Genomic DNA, 23,786 nt, shown 5'->3' with positions numbered 1-23,786 from the left:
TAGGGGGCCATTCGTCCATTGTAGCGATTAAACACAATGGGACGAATTTGCTTCTAAGGCAGTGGATTACCACGACACAATTATCGTTCTATTTAAGTAATTTATTTAATATTTTCAATCAATACTAACGCCTCGTTTTGTAGTAGTCTATTTTTCCAACAGAGTCATTCGAGTTTCTATCTAAATTTAATTGTAAATATTTGTAATGTTACAGTACTCTTTGATTTTAATTTAAATGGTTTTATATATATATATATAATTTTCAAATTGAGTCAAATCAAAAAAAATAATTAAGTTGAGTTTCACTCATCCTATTTATAGATCATATTTTCATGTATAAATAGTAAATTTACATTGAAATTATTAGAAATAACTAATAAATATGAAATAGAGTTGGATGAAATAATAATGAAAATATAAAACATTAGTGGACTAATGCGAGAATGATCTTTCAAATTAGTTGGTAGCGATAAAATATCTTAAATTGGCTGCTAGGAACCGGTGGCTTTTCATTCAAAATTTTACAAAGAATTTATTTTTCAAAGAGAAATTTGTACTTAACCCGCAATAAATTTTGAAAATATTGTAAGGTTTTTTTTTTGAAAAAAAATAAAAGTGTTTGAAAATTATTTTAAAAGTTAGATCAATTATTACAATAGACATAAAATTTGTCATAAGGGAGTGACGTATATTATGAAATATACTAAAAAATAAAAATAAAATTATATTAACTATTAAAAAGTTATATAAAATACGTTTGGAAAGAGTGGCGAATTTTAATTATTTATTATATTTTATAAAATTCGTTACTCCTTCACGATGGGTTTCTCATGTACTATACAAACGATAGGTATACTATACATTTAATATTTAAACTATTATTTTAGATTTGTTTTAGTGTCTAAATTTTTAATATTTTTAAAAGCATACCTAATATTTATTTTTTATTTTATTCTAGTATTCATCATTAAAAACTTAACGCATTTAATACTTAAACTATAAGTTTTTATCCATTTTAACACCTAAACTTTCAAATAAAATTCAAAACTTACATTAAATTTTAAATAAAATACTAAAATAAAATAAAAATTAAATTTTAAATATAACTTTAAAAAAATTAAAAATTTACATACTAAAACAGGCCAAATTATATAAATCATAAAATAATTTTCAAACACGTTAAAAAAAAAAAAAGTCCCCCTTGATTATTTAGTCAAGAAGCCCTTACCCTGAAGCGGACGACATCAAAATCTGACTAACAAAATAAATAATTCAACTCTCTCTTTATATAAATTTTCTCATGATCCAAACCAGAAGCAATCGATTAATGCAACACATACAGAGGCGAGATGCTGGGAGAGGAAATCAAGAGCTTCATCAAGGTATGGTTAATCGTCCTATCATCCCTCTGTTATTGCCATTTCATTGCCAAAACCGTTCCCAAAGGTACCAAAAGACTCAGTTTTCTCCTCCCCGTCGTCTGCCTTTTTCTCCTTCTCCCTCTTAAACTAAACTCGCCGCATCTCGGCGGTCTCACCGCCTTCTTCATCGCTTGGCTCGCCAACTTCAAGCTCTTATTATTCGCCTTCGACCGAGATCCTTTAAACACCCATCTTTCTCTCCCACTTTTTGTAACCCTAGCTTGTTTACCAGTTAAGATCCAACAAAACCCATCATCAATACCAGAACTAAACAAAGGAATCTCGTCGTCTTCAAGTGTTAATTATGCTGTAAAGGGTTTGCTTCTCGGGATTATATTGCGGGCCTATGACTACGTTGAGTACATGCATCCTGGTTTTATCAAGCTGCTTTACTCTTTGCATATATATTTCTTTCTGGAGATCGTTTTGGCCATCGGAGCCGCCGTGGTTCAATCGTTTTCCGGGCTGGAGCTCGAGCCGCAGTTTAATGAACCGTTTCTTTCTACCTCGTTACAAGACTTTTGGGGCAAAAGGTGGAACTTGATGGTGAGTAGCATCCTACGCCCGACCGTATACGAACCCACTCTGAGATTTTCGTCCGCCGTGATCGGGAGAAAATGGGCTCCTTTGCCGTCGGTGTTCTTGACGTTTGTTGTGTCGGGGGTGATGCACGAGCTGATGTTTTACTATCTGGGGCGCGTGAGTCCCACCGGGGAGGTGACGTGGTTTTTTCTGATCCACGGGGTTTGTTTGACGGTGGAGATCGGGTTGAAGAAGGCGTTAAGAGGGTGGTGGCGGCCGCCGTGGGTGGTTACCGGACCGTTGACGGTTGGGTTCGTGTTGGGGACGGGGTTTTGGTTGATCATTCCACAGTTCACGCGGTCTAAGGTGGATGCTAGATCGTTTGAAGAGTACGCTGAACTGGGTGCGTTGTTGAGGAGTTGTAGTGAAAGAGTGCTTAGGGTTTTGTGGGCAAAGTAAACGGTTGGGATCTTGTCAGCTTGATCTGGATGGACGGTTCTGATTAGGGAAATGTTTTGATTTTGTTGTTTAACAATTTAAGAAAGAAAAGTACGAAAAAAAGAGAAGAAAGGGTGGTATTGGACCGACCACATTTCGTGGTTTATAATACAGTAAGTAAAACAACTCATATATTTATCAATTGCACAAGACTGAGATCTGTCTTTTTGGCATATATCTTTCCTGCATTAGACTCAGATCTGTTTTTTTTTTTTTGGCATATATTGATCCTTGATTTGCTTGAGATGGCACGTGGCAGTTCAATCTTTTAACTACCCTTGATTTTGAAATTTAATATTCGAGGGCAAAAGTTATCTTTTAAACCTATATTCACTCACATTATTCAAAAAGAAAATAAAGATAGATTATTCAAAAAGAAAATAAATATTTGATATTTGATATTTGATAAAGTAATTAAATAAATAAACATTATAATAATTAAATTTAAATTTATAAAAACATCATAATAATAATTAGAGTAAACTACATATCAGTACCCTATCTATCACGTTATGATCACCACATTATTTTTTAAAATAAATTATACTTAACGTTTAGTTTTATTTTTATTTTTTTATCACGTACCATTAAAATAATAATAATATTGACATATCACAATAAGATAATATCACATTATTATTAAAAATAAAAATATATCACATCAATAATTTTATTAATATTTTAACAATAAATTAGTAAAACTAAACCAAAATATAATACTAAATATAATAATTCAAGTATTAAATATATAACTTAACCTAAATACATAAACATCATAATGATTAATCAAATAAATCTTTTCATCTACAAAACTCAATTTACTTTTCTAAAAAAATCAACCCTACATAATCAAATTAAAACCTATATATTTTTTTTTGCCATTCCTATTCACGTCACAGGTTCAAGTCACAAAATTTGTAAGTTTCGGGCGTTAATGTAACTTAAGCTTTGTTTGTTTTACGAAAAAATTTTTCCTCATTTTTTTATGTTTAGTTCACGGAAAATAAGTTGATCAATGTAAAATATTTTTCTGATCAATAATTTCTTTTAATATTTTTTGGAAAATGACTTACAATCTATTTTTTCGTAAGTTATTTTTCGAACTTTACACTTCAGAGTATAAATACTTAAAATAATATTATTTTATTTATTTAATGTTGCTATAATATTTTAATATCATTTTAATAAAAATATTAATTATTAAAATATTTAAAATATATTAATTATTATCTTTAATATCATAATAGTATACTCACTTGTATAATAAAGTATAAATACATTTATATTATTTACTACTGTAGACACTAATTTTCATCGACATATTTTTTTTCCTTTATATGTACATACATACATATTTATATATATATATATACATATTTTAAAACTACATACATAATATATTGTTTTTAATAGTTTTTAAAACTATATAATGTATAGTTTAAAAAAAAAACGTTTTAAAAACTATATAATATATAAATGTTTTCAAAATGTTTTCAAAACTATAATATATGTACAACCTGATCCGCTGGGGACAGGTAAGTGAGTCAGGCCAGAATTAATTTTCCGTTGTCTTTTTATGCGAAAATTGTAAATTTAAATTTTAATTTATCTATTCGATTCCAATTATTTACCTTTGATTATTTTGTTTCAAATAAATAGTTGTACTGATGTTTTTTAATGATTTCAGATTTTTTCAAAATTGTCATCTCTAAGCTCTAAACCCGAGCTCCGAACCCTTTTAAGTGGGGGTGAAAGCGACGCATTCGTGTGAATTTATTCACCGCATATGCCTAGCAAGTAGCCTTCGGGATTCATATACCTTATGTCTTCGTGTGAATTTATTCACCGTATGGGCATAAGGGAATGTGTCCTCTCGAGTTTAACTTAGTCCACACAAGCTTGTAATGAGCTTAGGACTAAGGGTCTGGCAAGCCCAAGGGGGCACCGGCAAGGAGAACTCGAGTACCTTTTTAGAACCTAAACCGGGAGAGTACAGGGAATTAGAGCCCACCCCGAAACCTCATTCCAAACCCTAGGATGTTTTACTTCCTACTTTATTTTCAGCTCAAAAGCATGCGAACTAGACAAATATGCGGTTAGGATTTGTTTGAAATTAGCATGCGGGATAGAGATCATGTCCGGGTAGGAATTAAAGCATGTGGGGTAGATATCATGTGGGGTAGGATTTTTTCATTTTTGTTTTGATTTACCTCACTAACTCTTTTTATTTTTGTTTTCTTTTATTTTATTTTCATCATTCGCATCATTTAAAACGAGGTGTTGATCCACCAAAAATGTGTTTGTTAAGCATGAATAATCAACATTAATGGACAAAGGGGTTACAATACAAAGAGATAAAAAGCTCAGAAGTCCAGCCGTGGTCAGAGAATACTCAAAGGCAAAGTTGCAGGGGCAATACGAGGAAAAGGTCACTGACCCGGTCGCTCCTTTTAAAAAAACTACAAGAACAAGATGGTGAAACCCTAACTGAGCGGGATGCCATTACTGATGAATTCAAGAAGCAAGCTTTGGATAGTTTCTCTTGCTCCAATGGCATTTTTAGAAACAAGCTCGGCAGATAGTGAGAGCCGGAGATGCAGTCCTTCGAGACCTTTTGGGGGCAAGCATCTCATTATTTGCACATTTTAGCCAAAGGAGCCGAAATGGTTCGGCAGGATATTCAACTAGTGAAAAAGACGAAACAACCTGTCAGAAGCTGTACAGGATTCGTACCATCAAAAAGAGTTTTTTGTCTCTTCAGACGTAACACTTTTGTCACCAATAGGGGTTATTCAGAATAACAGGCACATTTTTTGGTTCAATGCCTCAGACATTTCATGCATCACATATTTAGACATTTTGCATTTCTTATTTTTTGTGCATTTTGTTTGCATTCACATTAACTAATATATACATGTCTCATCAAAAGGAGTAAATACTGGATACACCGCCTCAAGTACTGGACACACCCCATCCACATAACACTCGTTTGAAAAAGAAGAGGATGGAAGCCAGAATTACACAAATCGAGGAGAATATGTTAAAACTACAGAAGGAGTTAGAGGACAAGATAAACCAGAACAGTCGAAATACTCTGGAAACAATCACAAAGAACCAAGAGTCCTTGGTTGATCAGATCGTTGCCAAGTTAGTTGGCCTACAACAGACCAGTGCGCCCGGGGCAGGTTCACCGGAAGGGGTAACTATACAACCTACCCCGCAAGTGGTTATCTCACCTGAAATCCTACCAGAACTTCGAGGGGACTCATCTGCTGCAAAAGCAAAACCCTCGTCCTCTGTATTTAACCTTAAGAACAATCCGGGTTATTACCATGTACCGGATTTGGATGAAGAGGACAAAGCGAAGAAGATGGAGAAAAAAATCAAACAATTGGAAGACCAAATGAATATAGTCAAAGGAGACCGTGACTACCATGAAATCGATGCAACGGAACTTAGTCTAGTCCCGGACTTGGTTCTTCCCCCGAAATTTAAGTCCCCAGAATTCGAGAAGTTTGACGGGAATAGTTGCCCATCCGCTCACATCACCATGTTCTGCCGAAAGATGACAGGATATGGAGGAAATGACCAACTCCTGATCCACTGTTTTCAGGATAGTCTGTCGGGCTCAGCCATTCGGTGGTACAACCAGCTCAGCCGATCAAATATCAAGACCTGGAAGGACCTGGCCAAGTCATTTCTGGAACAATACAAGCATAACAATGATATAAGGCCAGATCGAGTTATGCTACAAAACATGGAAAAGAAGCATAACGAGAGTTTCAGGCAGTACGCACAAAAATGGAGGGACTTGGCTGTGCAAGTTCATCCACCGTTGGATGAAAAGGAAACCCGAAAACTTTTCGTGCAGACTCTGAAGGCTCCATACTTCGGGCACCTGGTGGCGATCACGTCAGGAAGCTTTTCAGACTTGGTTATGGCCGGAGAAATGATTGAGTCGGCCATAAAGCAAGGCAAGATTAAGGATGGGGAAGCCAGTAAGAAGCCTCCTATGAGGGAGAGGGATGGAGAGGTTAACAACATCAAACACTCCAGCAAAGGTGTTACAATCTCCAGCCCAAAATCAACTGCGGCTGTACCGTTAGGTACTTCTAAACAAGAGTCCAGGAGGGAAAGGGAACATTTCGACCCTATTCCCATGACCTACAAAGAGCTTTACCAGCAACTTCTTGACACCCATGTGGTGTCACCATATCCAGTAGAACCCATGAAGCCCCCATACCCCAAGTGGTATGACGAGAATGCGTATTGTGAATATCACGGCGGAGTCCCAGGGCATACAATTGAGAACTGTTACGCATTTAAGAGGGTCGTACAAAAGATGCGTAACCAGAACTGGATCGACTTCAACAATTTGGGGGCATCCAAGTGAGGAATATCATTTCATCATTTGAGGCATTCTGTTTGACTTTGTTTTTCTTCCATTTTTTTTTCTCAAAGTTTTTGTAAGAACGTTTTAATCAAATTTATGTTACTTTAAAAGATGTTAAGCAATGGATCATATTTGCAAATTTGTAATTCTTTGCATATCATTTGAATTAAGAAACTCTGTAAACGATTCAAAGTTATGAATCTTTGACGAAGTAACATGATTTAATAACAAGGACTTTGACCTTATCCAGAATATACCCTCAAACACCATACCCCGCTCTTGTAATTAACCAATATACCCTTTTCCTTTCATAAGGTGCGGACAACATGGGGCATCATTTGCATACGACAATTACTATGTTTGTTATTTAAGACGTTCAATGACGATGATGATCTTTACAAATGAAAGAGTCGAGTAGGTGAATCCAGTTTAGGTCAGTTGCTTGAAAATTGAACTCTAAAGATGAGATTCCTTGACTTTCAAAAACACCTAGGCTATAACAGGTTCTTCTTGACAATCTTGGGAAATTAAATCTGTAAAAACTGAGCTATTCCGCTAAGGCAATTGGTTATAGAGGAAACTTGAAAGCCCTGGCCTTATGAGTAGATTACGTTCAAACCATGACATTGCTCGGACACTTGGCAATTCGGTGTTTGCTCCACTGCTCTTGTCAGGCTGAAAACTCTGTGATGAGATGAACCCTTCAGTTAACTTGATAACTGTGATTATAATATTAAGCTGTCCCTCTAAAGCAATTGGTTAAACACCCCGGCTTTATGGATTCAGCTAGTCAGATAACGCCAAATTAAATCAAATTTATCTAAGCAAGAAATTTTTCGGTAAAATGGACTAAGGGAGTTAAGGAACACCTGTTATAGTTGACTACACACAAGCACTCAAGAATTTCATTTTTAGACCGATATTTTTTGCACTGCCTTTGTTGGAAGAGCTTACAAAGCTTGAACAAATGAAAAATTTCAGAGGACTGAGATAAAAGGTCTAGTAATTGATCATGCTAGTTGCGTCATTTTGTCCGCACCCAATTAAAGTGCCACAGCATGTGGCGATATTTAAAAAATGACATTTTTACCAAAAAACCTTAGAAAGGAGGCCAACCTAAAGCCGACTTGTCCCTTTGAACATTTGTCAAAGATTTGTAACTCTGAAAGCATTAAAAGAGCTCTTGATTCCTTTGATATTTTTTGAACTCACATTTACAATTTGATTCAATTGCGAACAATACTTTACATTTCTCTCTCCTGAAACAAGAAAAAGGAGAAAAACGTTTTCAAACAGAACAATCTCAGATATGAAATGTCTGTAAAGCCCAAGCTCGAGAAGCAAATGGGGCACGATCGATTCCATGGACCAGATTGGCAGGCAAAGCACGAGACTCCATCCAAGAAATAACACATAATTTATTCATGTTGCATGCATCTTAGACATACTTAGGGGCATCACATTCATCATTTTAGCATACAAAATTTTGCAGCTGTCAGAGTCAAGCTTCGACTTCAGGATGAAGGTTACTCGACTTGCAAGCACCTTTAAAGGACGAGGGTGTAACTCAGCAGCAAGAAGCTACACCTCAAGCGACTTTACATAACTACAGATCTCAGATGGGTTCGAGAACCAATTCAGATCAAATCTAGTTCGGTTCAAATTCACCAGGAGCAACATGTTTTCAGTTAACACTTTCAAGCCAGATTTCAATTCCACGACGGAAGATATCCGGCTGTCAGAATTTATCAGTAGGTTTTCCCAGACCAGCTTAGGGGAACCACCGGAAGAATCATGACCGTTTTTCGACCCGTAAAGGGAAGTCATTTTTAACAAACTATTTGCAGCTTAGCTCAAGGCCAGAAGGGCTATCTGCCACCAAGACCTTCGAGTTCGACTACGCTCAGCTCCAAGGCACATCATTTGCAGAATAGCTTAAGTCGAGAAGGGCTATCTGCCAAAGACCCCCGAGTTCGATTACACTCAGCTTCGAGGGCACATCATTTACAGCATAACTCAAGGCTAGAAGGGTTATCTGTGACCACCAAGACCTTCGAGTTCGACTACGCTCAGCTCCAAGGCATATCATTGGCAGAATAGCTTAAGTCGAGAAGGGCTATCTGCCAAAGACCCCCGAGTTCGATTACACTCAGCTTCGAGGGCACATCATTTACAGCATAACTCAAGGCTAGAAGGGTTATCTGTGACCACCAAGACCTTCGAGTTCGACTACGCTCAGCTCCAAGGCATATCATTAGCAGAATAGCTTAAGTCGAGAAGGGCTATCTGCCAAAGACCCCCGAGTTCGATTACACTCAGCTTCGAGGGCACATCATTTACAGCATAACTCAAGGCTAGAAGGGTTATCTGTGACCACCAAGACCTTCGAGTTCGACTACGCTCAGCTCCAAGGCACATCATTTGCAGAATAGCTTAGGTCGAGAAGGGCTATCTGCCAAAGACCCCCAAGTTCGATTACACTCAGCTTCAAGGGCATAACATTTACAGCATAACTCAAGGCTAGAAGGGTTATCTGTTAGCAAAGACCTTTGAGTTCGACTACGCTCAGCTCCAAGGCACATCATTTGCAGAATAGCTTAAGTCAAGAAGGGCTATCTGCCAAAGACTCCCGAGTTCGATTACACTCAACTTCGAAGTCATATCATTTATCATGGCAAGAAAGGTTATTTGTCAATAAAATTGTCGAGTTCGACTCTATTCAGCTCGACGATACCTCAATCACTACTGTTCGGCTGCAATTAAGGTTTTCAAATCGAGAAGAAGACATGGGTCAGCCGTGACTTAGTGACAATCAACCGTTTCTCCGGCAGTATAGCTTAAGACGAGAAAAGCTATTTGTCAACGAAGACCTTCGAGGTTCGATTTTATTCAGCTCGAGGGCTTATCAACCACAGGGTGGAGTCAAGAAACTACTTTCAAGTCGAATTTTCCAACCCAGATCTTTAAACCGAGAAAAGATCGAGGCGGACTACAACAAGAAGCCACATCCCGATTCAAATCCCGAACGGCGGCTTCAATTCTATATCATTTCGAGATGGACTCGACTTCGCGACGGAGGAGCCATCCGCAACCCAAGACGACAGGGAGTTATTTTTCAACTCCGCAGAACGAAAATTTGTGTCTTTTTATCTTTGTCCTATTTTTCGTTCCACGAAAAAGGACAAAGAGGGGCAGCTGTAGACACTAATTTTCATCGACATATTTTTTTTCCTTTATATGTACATACATACATATTTATATATATATATACATATTTTAAAACTACATACATAATATATTGTTTTTAATAGTTTTTAAAACTATATAATGTATAGTTTAAAAAAAAAAACGTTTTAAAAAATATATATAATATATAATTTTTAAAATCATTTTGAAAAATTATATATATAATTTTTGAAAACATTTTTGAAAACACATATATTATAGTTTTGAAAACATTTTGAAAACATTTATATATTATATAGTTTTTAAAACGTTTTTGAAAACTTATATAATATTTTTGAAAACATGTTGAAAACATTCGTATATTATATAGTTTAAGAAAAAAAACATTTTTGAAAATTTATATATTATATGTTTTTGAAAATATTTATGTATATATATATTATTATTATTTATTATTATTATTATTATTATTATTATTTTTTCATTTTTTAACTTGTTTTGGTTTTGTTTCAGGTCCAAAACGAGGTCCAAATAAGTCAGAACGGGCCTGAACCAGCCCAGCAAAGGTATGGTCTGAGAACCCTAGGCACGCATGTCAACAGGCGCCGCACAAGGGATTCAGGGAGTCAAGCACGTCACCCAAACGGTCAGATTTTCCGGCCGAGATTCCCGGGACTGACCCATCCCGGGGTGTCCGGCCTCAACGGCCACGAGAGCCCCGTATTTCGGAACAGACCAATGACCGGTGGGGGGTTATAAAAACCCATGGCCAAGAGTACACAGGGGGAGGACGAACCACTTCAACAGTAGAACAGAACACACAGTAAAATCGAGCCACACAACAAGAGACAGAACCAACGAAAGAGAAACCCATCTCAACAGATCAGAAAAAACAACAATCAACCATTACCAAGCTACCACAGACCCACAAACGGCCAATAGTAAACCAGAGAGTCATTATCACAAGAAAGTAAATCACGAAACAACAAAGTCAGAAGCCAAACACAGTACAAAAAAACCCAAAAGGGCGGAGACTTTCGAATCCTAAGGTAAAAATAACAAAGGCCAAAACTTTGTTGCGTGGAAGGATACCGAAAGCCACCCGGAGCGTCGTCGGAGAAGCGAGCGGTCACCGGAGAGGGTAAAAAGCCGAAAGTGTTTTTTTAGATCTACGTTTACTGGGGCTTGTTTCGGGGATTTAGAGGTCGGTTCTGGGTTCACGGGTTTGAGAGGAACGTGTGAGGAGCATTTTATCTTTTCCGGCAGCCAGAGGCGGCGGCCGGAGCGGCGGTTGACCATCGGCGGTGGCGGCCGAACCTTGGCCGGGTTAGAGAGAGTTGAGAGAACAGATGGTTCTCTCTTTGGGTAGAGAATGAAGGAAATGAAATGAAATTCAGCTGGTTTGTATATATATATAGCAGGGACCATTATGCAAATATAAGATTCTTTAATTCTTTCCGCCGTCCCCCAAGGTTTGAAGCGCAATTCGTTTCAGTCACCGTATGCAATTTGGCCACTGATTTTTCAATTGACTCAATTCGGTCCCCATTTATATGTTACATTTTTTTTGCAATTTGACCCCTGAATTCTTATTTTATTTTATTACCATCATGTTTTTTAATTATCATTATCTATTTTCACTTCGTATCGTTTCCATTTTATTACCTTTAAAATAATTTTTTTTTTCGTTTATTTAATTTTTCTTCATTTTTTTATTTTTATTGATTTGTTTTTCTATCTAATATTCTTTTGTCTTTGTCAGTAATAATCTCAATCGATCAAAGGTGAGCAATTCGAATCGAGTTCTTTAATTTCAATTTAAATTTTCTAATTTTCGCATTTAACGACAACCTAAAAATTAATTGGTACCGAAAGGGCGGTTCAGGGGTGCTAATCCTTCCTTGACCGTAACCGACTCCCGAACCCGACAAATTTCTGGAAAAGCGCAGATCAGGTAAGATGGTGTCCGACCCACCTAAATTCGTTTTAACATGGTCGGTGGCGACTCCAATCCACATTTTTCAAGTCGAAGCCCAATTCCGGGGCTCAACCGAAAGACGGTTGCGACAACTACTTTCATAAAAGAAATGTTATTTAATATTACCAATGAATAATATTATTTACGTATTTAATATTAATATGTTTATCTAATAATATTTTAATAAAAATACCGAAAATATGTTTATTAATAATTTAAAAAACATAGTATAACATTTTTATTTCAATAAAATATACTAATTTTAATATTTTTGTTTATAAATTTTTAGAAATAATATTTTAATAAAATGTTAACATAAATAATATTCAATAAATTATTATAATATTTTAAAAATAATAATATTAAATTTTTATATTAAACATCTTTTATTATATTTGATATTTATTATAAATAATTTTTAAAAAATTATCAATTAACGAATACTTCTCCCAAACACTGTAAAACGTTTGTTTCACTCCAAACATTATAAAACGTTTTTTTTTTCAATGTAACAAACATACCCTTGCTTCTATTAAGTATCAAGCACGAGTCAAAATTTTATATTTTAAATTAAATTTTAGATCAACTGAAGAGAATAATTCTCTTCTTTATATAAAATTTGAGAAGTTTCTGTGTTCACTTTCAATTTTCATAATTTGAAAATTACATTTTATAAAAACCGAAAAAATTAATAATTAATTTGTTATATAGATTAAACTGGTACTTTTTCCTAATTACTAATATAGAATGCCAAGTCTACTTTCTGGAGGGAAAACAATCAAACATAAAGTCCTGAAATGTATTTCCAATAACCTGCTTTGCTTTCAAAAGGAGTATTAATGTGAAACGGCGAAAGTCAATTATCTATCACTATCAGGTTTATGTAATGAGAGCAGAAAAAAACCAATATATGAGTGTGTGTGTATCCTGCAGTTTGTTTATCTATCACTACCATTGCCCCAAAAGTATTCGAGCAAAAATGACAACATTCTCGGAGGCCTTTTCGATTCTTGACTTACCTTACGTTCTGCCTAGTCTTAATCATCCGTTTCAGGGTTGCAAGCCAAAAGTTGCATTCATCCCACTCGTTCGTAGTGAGAAGAACCTGTTCCAGAAACACAGGTAAAATAACGTTGCATCATGAGTTCAAGGCAAAACATTATTATATTCAACGCTCTTCCCCAACCGTACCTGGATTTGTAGTGCTGTACCGAAATCATTGTTGTCCAATGCCTGGCAGAGCTGAATAAGCTTATCAGAAGCATTTTTTGAAATGTCTCCACCGTTGAGCTTGGCAAATAAGGCACCCATTTTCTTTGAATTGTCTTCTATTTCACGCCTCTTAGCTGGGTTTGCACGTAATCCTCCCAGTGCTTGAGAGGTCTCGTTGAAAAGTTTAGTTAAGGTCGTGATTACGGGTTTCAGGTGGGCTGAAAACCAAACAAGGTAAAGTCATTGCAAACATTATTATATACAAAACATCTATATTTCTTCGTCTATTAATTTGCAGAAATGCATCAATAGATATTATTTTGGAAACAAGCACACATTTGATTGATCTTTATTTGGGACATTACGATGCGATGCAGTATACCTTCAGCCTCATTCATGTGGAACTAAAAAGGATAAATAACTGGCATAAAGAACAGTAAGATTTCCATAATCATCATTTTTAAAACAATGCATTTTGTTTTGCAAATATTCTTGTAAACGGTGATGATGTAAAAACATTAATCAAATTTTCGGAAAGTAAATCCTCATTCTGGAATAATCCAAGAAGGTCGGACATATCATTGGGCCGGTTAGAAACTCCAAAATCCAATAAACAGGTAGGACATAGTAACATTATTTGAAGCCAAGAAACTAGCACTTACCAGGTACATTTGAAGTGTCAGCAGTCTGCACAGTTGGTGGGGGTGCAGCAGGTGCTGCAGCTGGTTGTATTGATGTCGACTGTGTAGGGTTGCCGGATTGCACCGGGGTCATCCCAGGCCTTTGAACAACGGATGTGTCAGTCACTGGCATAAATCCCCTAGGTGTTGGGGTGGGAGCTACGAATTGGGGCATTTGGGGGCGAGGAACTGATCCAATTTGTGATGGGACAGGTGCAGGTGAAACGGTTCCCTGGGGTGCAGGATAAGTAGGGTTGGCACCACCCTGAAAGGCATGCAAAAATCATTTAGTATACCAGAAATAGAAGAAAACCATGGCATTGAACATGAATTAGCTGTGCAGCTATACAGACAGGATATAAATGGGAACCCAAGGTAGTTGGCTGCTGGTATTTATCTGCATTTCTTAGACCAGGAGGATTTGTAGGAACAAAGGGTTTAACAGCAGGCTGAGTGGTGCCAGGGGACGGTGCGAAATTTGCCTGTAAGGAAAAAAAAATATTTAGTCAAGCATCAAACTGATATATAAATGAAAACATCATGCGTATAAGAAACTAAAAAGCTAGAAAAATTAGAAAGATTGTTCAATTTTCTCTCATCAATACTGGGTTTTATGGCTAGCAACAATAGAAGGCTGTTTGTACAGTTCAAAAATGCTAAGTTAACACAGATTAATTGCAAACCTAAAGACCCCCACTTATAGCAGTCTCATGCTAGTCATAAACTGACCAGACCGTCATCATTAAGATATTACTTGAACCAAATTGTTCTAGGCTTTAAGATAGCATGACAGATTAACAGTAAAATCAGAAGAAAAATATTATTCTATGATTTCCATCACTAAAATCTACCATCAAATAGACTGCTATGCACAGAAAGAAACCCATTCCAGCATACCTGTGAACCATGAGGAGCTTGGGTTGGAACAAAAGTATTTACAGTCGCCAGTGGTTGAGGTTGATATGAGGGAGGTGGTGCATATCCTCCATACTGAGAGAAAGAACGCTGATAATTTTCATCATAAGCACTACTTGGAATACCTGGCTGAATTTGTGATGTAGCCGACTCCTATGCAATTACAAAAAGGCAAAAAGTAGTCATTCACAACATCACAACAATTATCAAGGACCATTCAATAGACAATAATAAAATAAATTCAAAGACAAAGCACCGGATATATCTGTGGTGTAGGTTCAAAGACCGATCCACTTGCTAGATGAGAGCTATCAAAAACCATAGATTTAGTTTCCTTCTCTGTAAAATAAACAAATAAATAATAAATAAAAAGAGTACATCCTCAACAAGTACATATTGCGAAGCAGAAAACATAGCTGAGACTTAAGTAACCTAATTTCATGTTAGTCTTTGTAAATATTGTGTGAGAAGAACAGCTGTAAAATACCCAAGAAACTGACACCAGAAAATGTTATCAGAGCATCACAGGTTTAGAAATTCTAATTACATGAGCTGAGAACATTTTCTACCAAATTCAAAAAGCAATATGTAACAAATCTACAGCCCGCATAAAATGTCCTAAGAACATACCATGTTCTGTTGAAAGTGCAATACGATCTTTTAAGATCACAAGCTCAGGTGACAGTTCATCAGACTTCAAAAGTTTCAAGTACTCCATTGCTGTCGTTAGAAGCCCTTGACTAGCCAAAATTTCAGCATATTTCTCAACAAGCTTGCACAGCGATGCACTATATCTCTTCTGGCCAGTTGCCAAAGCAAGGAGAATGGTCTTTTCCATCAAATCCTAGAAAACAAACATCTATTGTCGGATTTCTGGCCAGACAGCTTACGCTTGAAATGTGTTTCTACGAATTGCCGACTTACCTGGAGAAGATCAACATAAGATTTCCCATCATGTTCAGTTGTCAGGCACCTTGCCCAAATCTCCACTGTTTTATCAATATTTCCCGCACATATATAACAGAGAGTTGCTGCCAGAGTATTACCAGAAGCCATTAGTTTGGAAGCAAGCGTATCACAAGATATAGTCCATTCCTCTCTTTGGGCAAACTGCTCAACAAATATGATAATTCCATAAATTATTTGCTGCTAGAGCACTCTAAATCTAAAATTACTTCCAAAATCAAACTTACTGTACAGAGGAGTGCCAGTGTTTCTTTCCATAGTTTCAAAGGCCTCCCATTGACAAGACTCATGAGATCATTTTTCACCATTGCAGAGACAACCTAAAGATAAAGAACATAATTAACACATAATTTCCCTCAACAAAACCAATCAGTAAATCTTGCAACCAATGAGAAATGCAAACCATGGAAATAATTACTATCTCAAATTCCTTTTCCATGAAAACTAATCATTTAGGGGTAGACAAATATAAGAGTTCAATTCACCTTCAGGTGTGGGGAATGACTCATCTTAAGAAACTGATCACGTGTGCTCTCCCACAAGGAAGCACCAGCAACATGAGCAATAACTAATGCATCAGCCATCTTCTTGGCTGCAATGCATTGTGCAACTGCTCCCTTATAGTCACCCACCACCAAAGCACGCTGAACAGCATCATCAAATGATGGATCTGAACTTTCCTCCGGCCCATATGATTCCTGAGGTGTTAGATCTGCCCTATGAACTGTGCTCTCAACATGAAAATTATTATCAGAAGTTGCAACTGGTGTATCAGCTTTGGGACTTGGAAGATTGTTGAAGAAATCCTCCCCGTTATCAGCAGCAAATAGGGTAGGTTCTTTCTCATGGCCCACTTTTTCCTCAAGGGTAATATCATTTACATTCTGAGGGAGGTCGTCTTGTACAGTATCTTTTTCTTCTGCAGGTGGGCTAAAACCTAGATGCATGAGCAACTTCGTCCTAGCGGTCCCATCATCTTCAAACATCACCTTTAAGAAGCCCCACGTATCTTGATCCTGCTGAGATCTGCACAGAATTCCCAATGTATCATGGTAGAAGTAAAATAAATTACTTGAAAAAAGACAAGAAAAAAGAATTATAATTTCTTAGTATGACATACTCAGACTCTTCGGATTTCTTTTCACATAGAGCCCTTAGCAAAGACCTTTCCCCATTTTGGATTGCAGATTCAAATTCTGATGAACGACTAGCCAGATTTTCTTCGGCTGCTATGTTGTGCACAAAAACCTGAACAAAGTATACAGGACCATAAGACCCCAAAGAGAAGGAAGAATATCATTGGCATTCAAATTCCAATTACTACTGTTGTTACGTTTTAACAAAGCTTGCTGATATATTTACCTCAGATGATGGAGAAGTACCTATCTGATGGCGAAATGAGACAACTTTTCCTCCAAAGCCAAAAGATGCCCCAACGGGACGTTTATACCATTTTGGAGCTCTCAAAGACACTGCATAGTCATTTAAATAATTAAAAAGAGAAAGCAAAATGGAAGTACATTTAACCTCATAAGCAATACCGTAAAAACTAATTAAGCAGAGGCCAAGGATTTAAAGTGCATTAACAGTCGTTTTTATCGAGATTGCGGAGGACATAACGGACTCTATCGCAGTCATTGTAGTCATGATTTTTTTTTTCCAAATTCCTACAGCCAGTGTTAAAACATAACAATAGTAATCATAATTACAAAAAATCATTGAAAATGAGTTTGAGTGGTTTGTGACCCCATATATATTTTTATTCACGTGAGAACACATTTTTTATCATGAATATATTTTAATTATTAAAATCATTTTTATTTATGAATTTTCTATTAACAAAGCAATTTTCTCATTTCTCCTATATTTAACCATTCAAGTTTAATTAATTTTCATCTAATTTCACATTTCTTCAAGTTTAAAAAAGTTCTTCCTAATCAATTTAATAAAACTCACACACACAAAGTGAAAAATAGTTCAATACATTATTAAAACTTAAATTGTTACGCTAAATTATAATTATTATAAAAATTAATAAATTAAAATAATAAAATTAATCAATTCAATAAAACTCATACAAAGTGAAAAATATTTCAATACATTATTAAAACTTAAATTGTTACGCTAAATTATAATTATTATAAAAATTAATAAATTAAAATAATAAAATTATCTAAATCCACATTTAAGTAAAAAAAATCCCACCCATGACCATACACATTCTACAACCCTTTAGCCACTAGCCAACCCACCCAACCCATGACCCAAATGGCCAGCTATGCTCGCAACATTCCAAATACCAAATTATAGTTGTAGATAGCTTCCTTTTTGTTAAAAAATCCCAAACATGTTTCCTCAAATATTTGTTTCAATTTCCTTAAAATTTTGCCTAAATTGCCTCCTACTGTTATTATTCAAGGCATCACTCGGTTCCTCCTGCAATAATTTTGCCAAGATTTTGTCCCAATTTTCTTTCCCTAAATCATTTGAATCTCACAACTAACAAGCACGAAGCTTGCTGCCCGTTATTCTTTTTTATCAATAGCTTTCTGTCATTTATGTAGAAAGAATCGAGAACTAATTTAACCTTTTCACTATCTCCTCAACTCATTTTTTGTTCGGTTGATTTACTTCCCTATGTTTTGTGCTTTGCTTCTCAAGATGGTAAGTTTTTTATTAAAAAAAATGGGTAATAACAATAATAACACTCCGTTATTACCGCTATCCTCCATTACCTGGCTATTTTGTGGCCATTAACCACCTCCATTGATGTGATTTTAATTCACACCGCTATTTCGGGATTTACGGTGTCGGACTGTTGCCATACCACTAAATAGCGGCCACTATGCAACTACAGCACCGCTATTCGAATCCCTAGCAGAGGCAGCCCACGTCTGCCTTTATCGGCAGTCATCAATCCTATTTCTTTCTCCTATACTGCCAAAAGCTAATAGCATTGTCAAATCATGACAAAAATTGAAAACTGGGTAGTTATGTAGAACCAAATAGAAGGATGCCAAATCAACTCCAGCAGTTGAATGGTTCTGTTAGAAAAATTACCTGCACCAAAATCAACCTCCCCAACACCGTATCGGTTGCAACCCTGCAGAATAAAAGTGAGAAGTTAAACACATGTACTAACCTAAACACACCCAACTGCTTAGAATTTTTTTTTAACAAAAACATAATTGATTGGAAAGATAACTTGGACAAGGTCACACCTCAATGTTATACATGCCAATTTTCCCATCAAAAGAAGATGTTGATATCACTCCAGGTATCTTTGGGTACCAGTGCACATCAAAGTTCCAGTTGGTACCAGCAGGCAATTCACAGACAATCTATGCCCCAAAATAAAAATAAAATATCACAATTCAGAATGTAACCTTTTGATCAAAGGTTAAGGAACATACAGATCCAGAAGAAGTGAGGAAGTATATTAGTAATTAAGTCATTCCCCAACCTCTCCAGTAATCATGTCCCAACAAATAGTTCGATTATCTTTGGCACATGTGACCAAATAAGAGCTGTCAGAGGTACACCATGCCATTGCAATTACACCTGTAACAACACATGCAATCAAATATTATCATGAACCTAAAATAATACAACTATCATTTAACTTGCAACAATAAAAGCCCTAGAAAATAATGCATCAAACTTCTAAATGAATGGGGAGATAAATAGCTGTCAGAAAAATTAACAGCAAATGACCTATACCATTAACGCTCAAATGTCCCAACATTATCTGGGCTCACCATTACCATTTTGACTAAGGGGTACCAAATCAATCTCAAAGATCTATTTTTACTCTTATTTAAGGAAGCTAATTATTTACATCTTATATTCTAATATTATATGGTGTAGTATCAGGTTAAGCTGAAAGAGCATATTATTCTCCAATCAAGTACAGAAACAAACACACCAATGTAAAGAAGGCAAAAATCTACAAGTTCTAACAATGTTTCTTCAACTTCTAAAGAATATGGTACCTTTTGTGTGCCCTACAAATTCCTTCACTGGTGACATTATATTCCGCATATCCCAAAGCTGCTAGCAAAAGATAACAGAAATTAACAAATTCCAAGCAAATAGAAATCCACATTCGAAGCAACATCAAAAAGATTATTACCCTTAAAGTGGGTGAATCATCTTCGTCTGAAGCAACAACAAGTTGAGTGGCAATATCAGGATGCCACTGCAAAACAGAACATCGCCTTCTAACTGAATCTGCAAAACTGTCGATTAAAAAAAGGATAAGGTCAAAGATCTGGTGGGTCAGGATGGAAATAAAATGCGGAAACAAGAAAACTTTCAGTAGGTAGATAACATGAACTTTACCTTATCACTGGTTTTTGCTTCTTCAAGTCCCAAACAACTGGAAAATTATAATTATATGCATTATCTGCCCAGCTAAACTTAAATGACAAACAATAAATCAAGAGTCCATAAATTTCCTCACCAGTTGTTCCATTATAAGAAGTTGAGGCCAGTATATGTTGAACCTTACTATTCCAAGACAGAAATGAGATTTCACCTTGATTAGCAGAACCACTACCCTGCATGATGACCATAAAAAACTATGTCAGATACTTCCTTAGACCATATATATCCTTTTGTTTTCACATCGCGGGGGAGGGGGGATTTCTAACCTAACCAATTGCATACATTGAACATGAACAGAAATAGGAACAGGTACAGTGAAGACATGGCAATTACGCAGAATGAAAAAGGCAATTTACTTGAACAGTAATGGTATGAACTATGAAATTTGCTAATCCTAATTCAATACACAGCTCAGAATCAACAGACAATAGTCATGCAGTACTTTGTCATGGCGGGCACTGAAGAGATAGATGAGAGAGTTTAACAATTCAACAAGTTCCAAATGATTGTCCCAGACCTTAAGAGGAGGAAAATGAGACGGTTGTGCAGGTGCTGACAAATCCCAGATACAGATTTCACCATCATTGGCCCCAGATGCTAGCAAGTTTGAAGTAATGGCATTGAACTCAAGACCACGAACCTAAAATATGAGGATGATAAATGAAGAAATTTACCATGAAACCTTCAAATGCTAGATGAAAAATATCATATATGTCAAAATAGTAAAAGTTTTATTCTCCAGAAAAAAAAGAAGGAAACTCACAGGTCCTTTGTGTCTTGAAAGATGTCCAACAAGAGCATGTTCACTTGACATAGAGCTGAGGAAATTGCCGTGTTTAAACCAAATTATAATCTTCTTGTTTCAAATTGGTCCGAAAAGACCAATAAATACTAAAGGAAATACAAAGCAATAAATACTAATAATTGGAAAAAAAATGTGAAAGTAACCTATTCCCATTATCTAGAAAAATACATGACTATAAATGACTAGATAAAAGAATTAGATCTTCTCTAAGAAAGGTCCCAGCTAAGAATAGTGTTCACCATTAATATTTCCGAAAAAGAAGTTCTTTTTCTTTTGATTCTTAGTCTCCAATAAAATACAGCATGATAAAAATTAACCAAAAGAAGATATTTTGCTAATTAACCAAATTATTTTAGAAATGATCTAACCATAAACTAACAGAAAACACTCAGTGTTCATCAGCTGCTATACAAATCATGCGTGCAACTTGCAAAAGGCAATCCAACTTATTCCAGATGCACAACAAAGCAAATTCATTAACAATTTACAGAAGGAATTCAGACTTAGTTATAATAAGTAATCTAGAACTCACAAATCATGGGAACATTATTACAATACGAGATCATACAAAAGCTAGTTTTCGGAGAAAACAAGCCGAAAAGTTTGAATAACCACTTGTTTAAATCATAAAAAGCATCAAATTAACACAAGACGTGAAAAGTTGAAAGAAATCTGTATAGAAATGCTTAAATGAGCATTATATAAGAGCAGTACAATCCCAAGTAGATGGGAAGCAGTCACAATTTTCCCATCCAAACAAACACCACACAATTAAAACATGCAACAGAGCCAAATTAACTTCATCTAAAGCCCCATTCTTTAACTAAATGCCCAATTTAATCGAAAATTAGAGTGAACTAGATTAAATCAACAGTTATGTACATTATGTGGATAGATTATAGAAAGAAAAAAAATACCGGATCAGGCTTAAGGGGTTCCAAAGATTGATATTGCCATCAACGAGGCCACCAGCAATTAGCCCGAGCGAAAATTCATCGGAGCCAGATCCGTTCTTGCCCCAAGCGATGCGGTTAAATCGTTCTGAAGTGGGGCACTCGCCTACCAAAGGAAGGTCGCGATCGTCACTCTGGAAATCAAGCTTGAAGATCTCGAGATTCGCCGATGAGCTAAAGGAAAGATCCACTGCCCCAGCCATCGTCCCGGCCGCCATGTAAGGAGCGTCCGGCGCTAGTGCCACTTGTGCCGATCTATTCACCCCTTTTATACACGCCATTTTTATTAAGAGCAAACTTCACGGCAATCTTTAGCCTCCTCAAAAAAATGCCTACAGTGAATAATAAACTAATACCGATAACAATTATCTGCTCATACGTTGATTTGGATTCAAATGGTGAGAATTCGAAGGATTACATCTAATTCTGGGATTCAAAAAGAGGGAGAAACACTGTGGAGTGAGTTTCTTTTTGGCGAATTTCTGGATTTTAACTGATTGTGTTTGATTGAGGAAAGTGGTAAACTGGTAATTTTATGAAATGATCTGCTACGGTTTCTAGCTTCAGCGGTTCTCCGTACAAAAAAAAACTTCAGCGGTACTTCTTAATTTATGTTTTCTGTTTGGTAATTGGTTTAAATGCATTATTACCCCTAAACTATACATATTTATCAAGCTACTCCTAAATTATTTTTCAATACATTTTATCTCCTGATATTTAAATAATTATCGCGTTTACTTCAAATGTTAACAATGTTGAAAAATAAATTACATACATAATCATTTAATTATTTTAATGATTATATTTAATATTCTAATTATTATTATTTTTAAAATAGTTGAAAAATATGTTTTCACCCACTAAAATTGTATAAATTCATTTGTTTTTGAAATTTTAGAAATCCATAACATAAAATTCTACATTCTTTATTAGACTTGTATCCATTTGTAACATCCTAAACCCGAATGGGCCTAAACTGTCATATTGGGCTGCCGAGACGACCCCTGATTTTCAAAACATGTTTATTTTCATTTCAAATATACTGAATGGTATCATAAAAGACATAAATAACAATTATAAAACATTTTATAAACCAGAGCTCCGTGACACATAATCTAAAATCAAAATAATACAAACTCAAAGTTGATAAACCACATATATAAGTAAGGTCCTATGAATACATATGCCCACTAAAGCTACAGTACAATACTCTGAAGGAGATACTGGAAGTCCCTACTGTGACAGTGCTCCACGAACCTACGAATAGAAAATATCCAAATGCTGAGCTTACAAAACCTAGTAGTATAATCGCTAATCTAGAGCATCATTATGAGTTTCATAAACACAAGCATGCTAAAGACATGATACTAAGCAGTAGGTATATGCATGATCTAAATAAAGTGTTACCTATTTAGGGTTCAATTGTTCTATCATTGAAGTAGGGGTGTCACGCTTTCCTTAATCTTTTACTAAGAGCCTCGCTATGAGTACACCTCTAAAGGGTCTCTAACCTTAATAATTGTAACTGCTACGCATTTTCTAAATATGACACTAAAACTCACGTGTATTATCTGAATGAAACACTGCTAGTATCTTGTCTCACATAGCCATCAGACACTAGTTAACTGAAGGAACCTGGTGTCAAATAGCATCGATGAAATTTCCACTAAACTGCTGAATGATCTCCTAGTCCTCACATAGGCATTAGGTAGATCATGGAGGGGGAACCCGATTTCACATAGAATAAGTACAATTCCTGCTAAACTTAAGCATTAGCTTGGTCTCACATAACTGTCAAGCCAATCTTTAAGGATATCTCTTGTACTAGACTGATGCAACTATACATGCATATTTAAGGGCCTAAAGGCAAC

At 35.8% G+C, this 23,786-nt stretch overlaps 2 protein-coding genes across 2 annotated transcripts; one reads left to right on the top strand and one right to left on the bottom strand.

Moving 5' to 3' along the window:
* Nucleotides 1-1,255: 1,255 nt before the first annotated feature.
* Nucleotides 1,256-2,545, top strand: LOC120129729 (acyl-CoA--sterol O-acyltransferase 1-like). Its single transcript, XM_039147162.1, has one exon. It carries the CDS (start codon nt 1,350-1,352, stop codon nt 2,400-2,402), a length of 1,053 nt encoding a protein of 350 aa, XP_039003093.1. The 5' UTR covers nt 1,256-1,349; the 3' UTR covers nt 2,403-2,545.
* Nucleotides 2,546-12,779: 10,234 nt separating this feature from the next.
* Nucleotides 12,780-22,420, bottom strand: LOC120129823 (protein transport protein SEC31 homolog B-like). Its single transcript, XM_039147229.1, has 22 exons — nt 21,880-22,420; nt 20,921-20,975; nt 20,675-20,797; nt 20,234-20,330; nt 20,113-20,149; nt 19,904-20,009; nt 19,764-19,821; nt 19,235-19,332; nt 18,993-19,112; nt 18,832-18,874; nt 17,134-17,243; nt 16,892-17,019; nt 16,257-16,797; nt 15,999-16,091; nt 15,730-15,915; nt 15,436-15,649; nt 15,062-15,144; nt 14,788-14,958; nt 14,244-14,372; nt 13,873-14,155; nt 13,190-13,428; nt 12,780-13,103 (listed from the first exon to the last, which is right to left on the bottom strand). The coding sequence occupies exons 1-22, from the start codon at nt 22,194-22,196 to the stop codon at nt 13,014-13,016; spliced, it is 3,321 nt and encodes a 1,106-aa protein (XP_039003160.1). The 5' UTR covers nt 22,197-22,420; the 3' UTR covers nt 12,780-13,013.
* Between the last annotated feature and the right edge of the window lie 1,366 nt (nt 22,421-23,786).

The sequence above is a fragment of the Hibiscus syriacus genome, unplaced genomic scaffold (assembly GCF_006381635.1).
Source record: "Hibiscus syriacus cultivar Baekdansim isolate YM2019G1 unplaced genomic scaffold, ASM638163v2 tig00110503_pilon, whole genome shotgun sequence".
In the NCBI taxonomy this organism is placed as follows: Eukaryota; Viridiplantae; Streptophyta; class Magnoliopsida; order Malvales; family Malvaceae; genus Hibiscus; species Hibiscus syriacus.
This window is presented reverse-complemented; position numbering and strand designations above follow the sequence as displayed.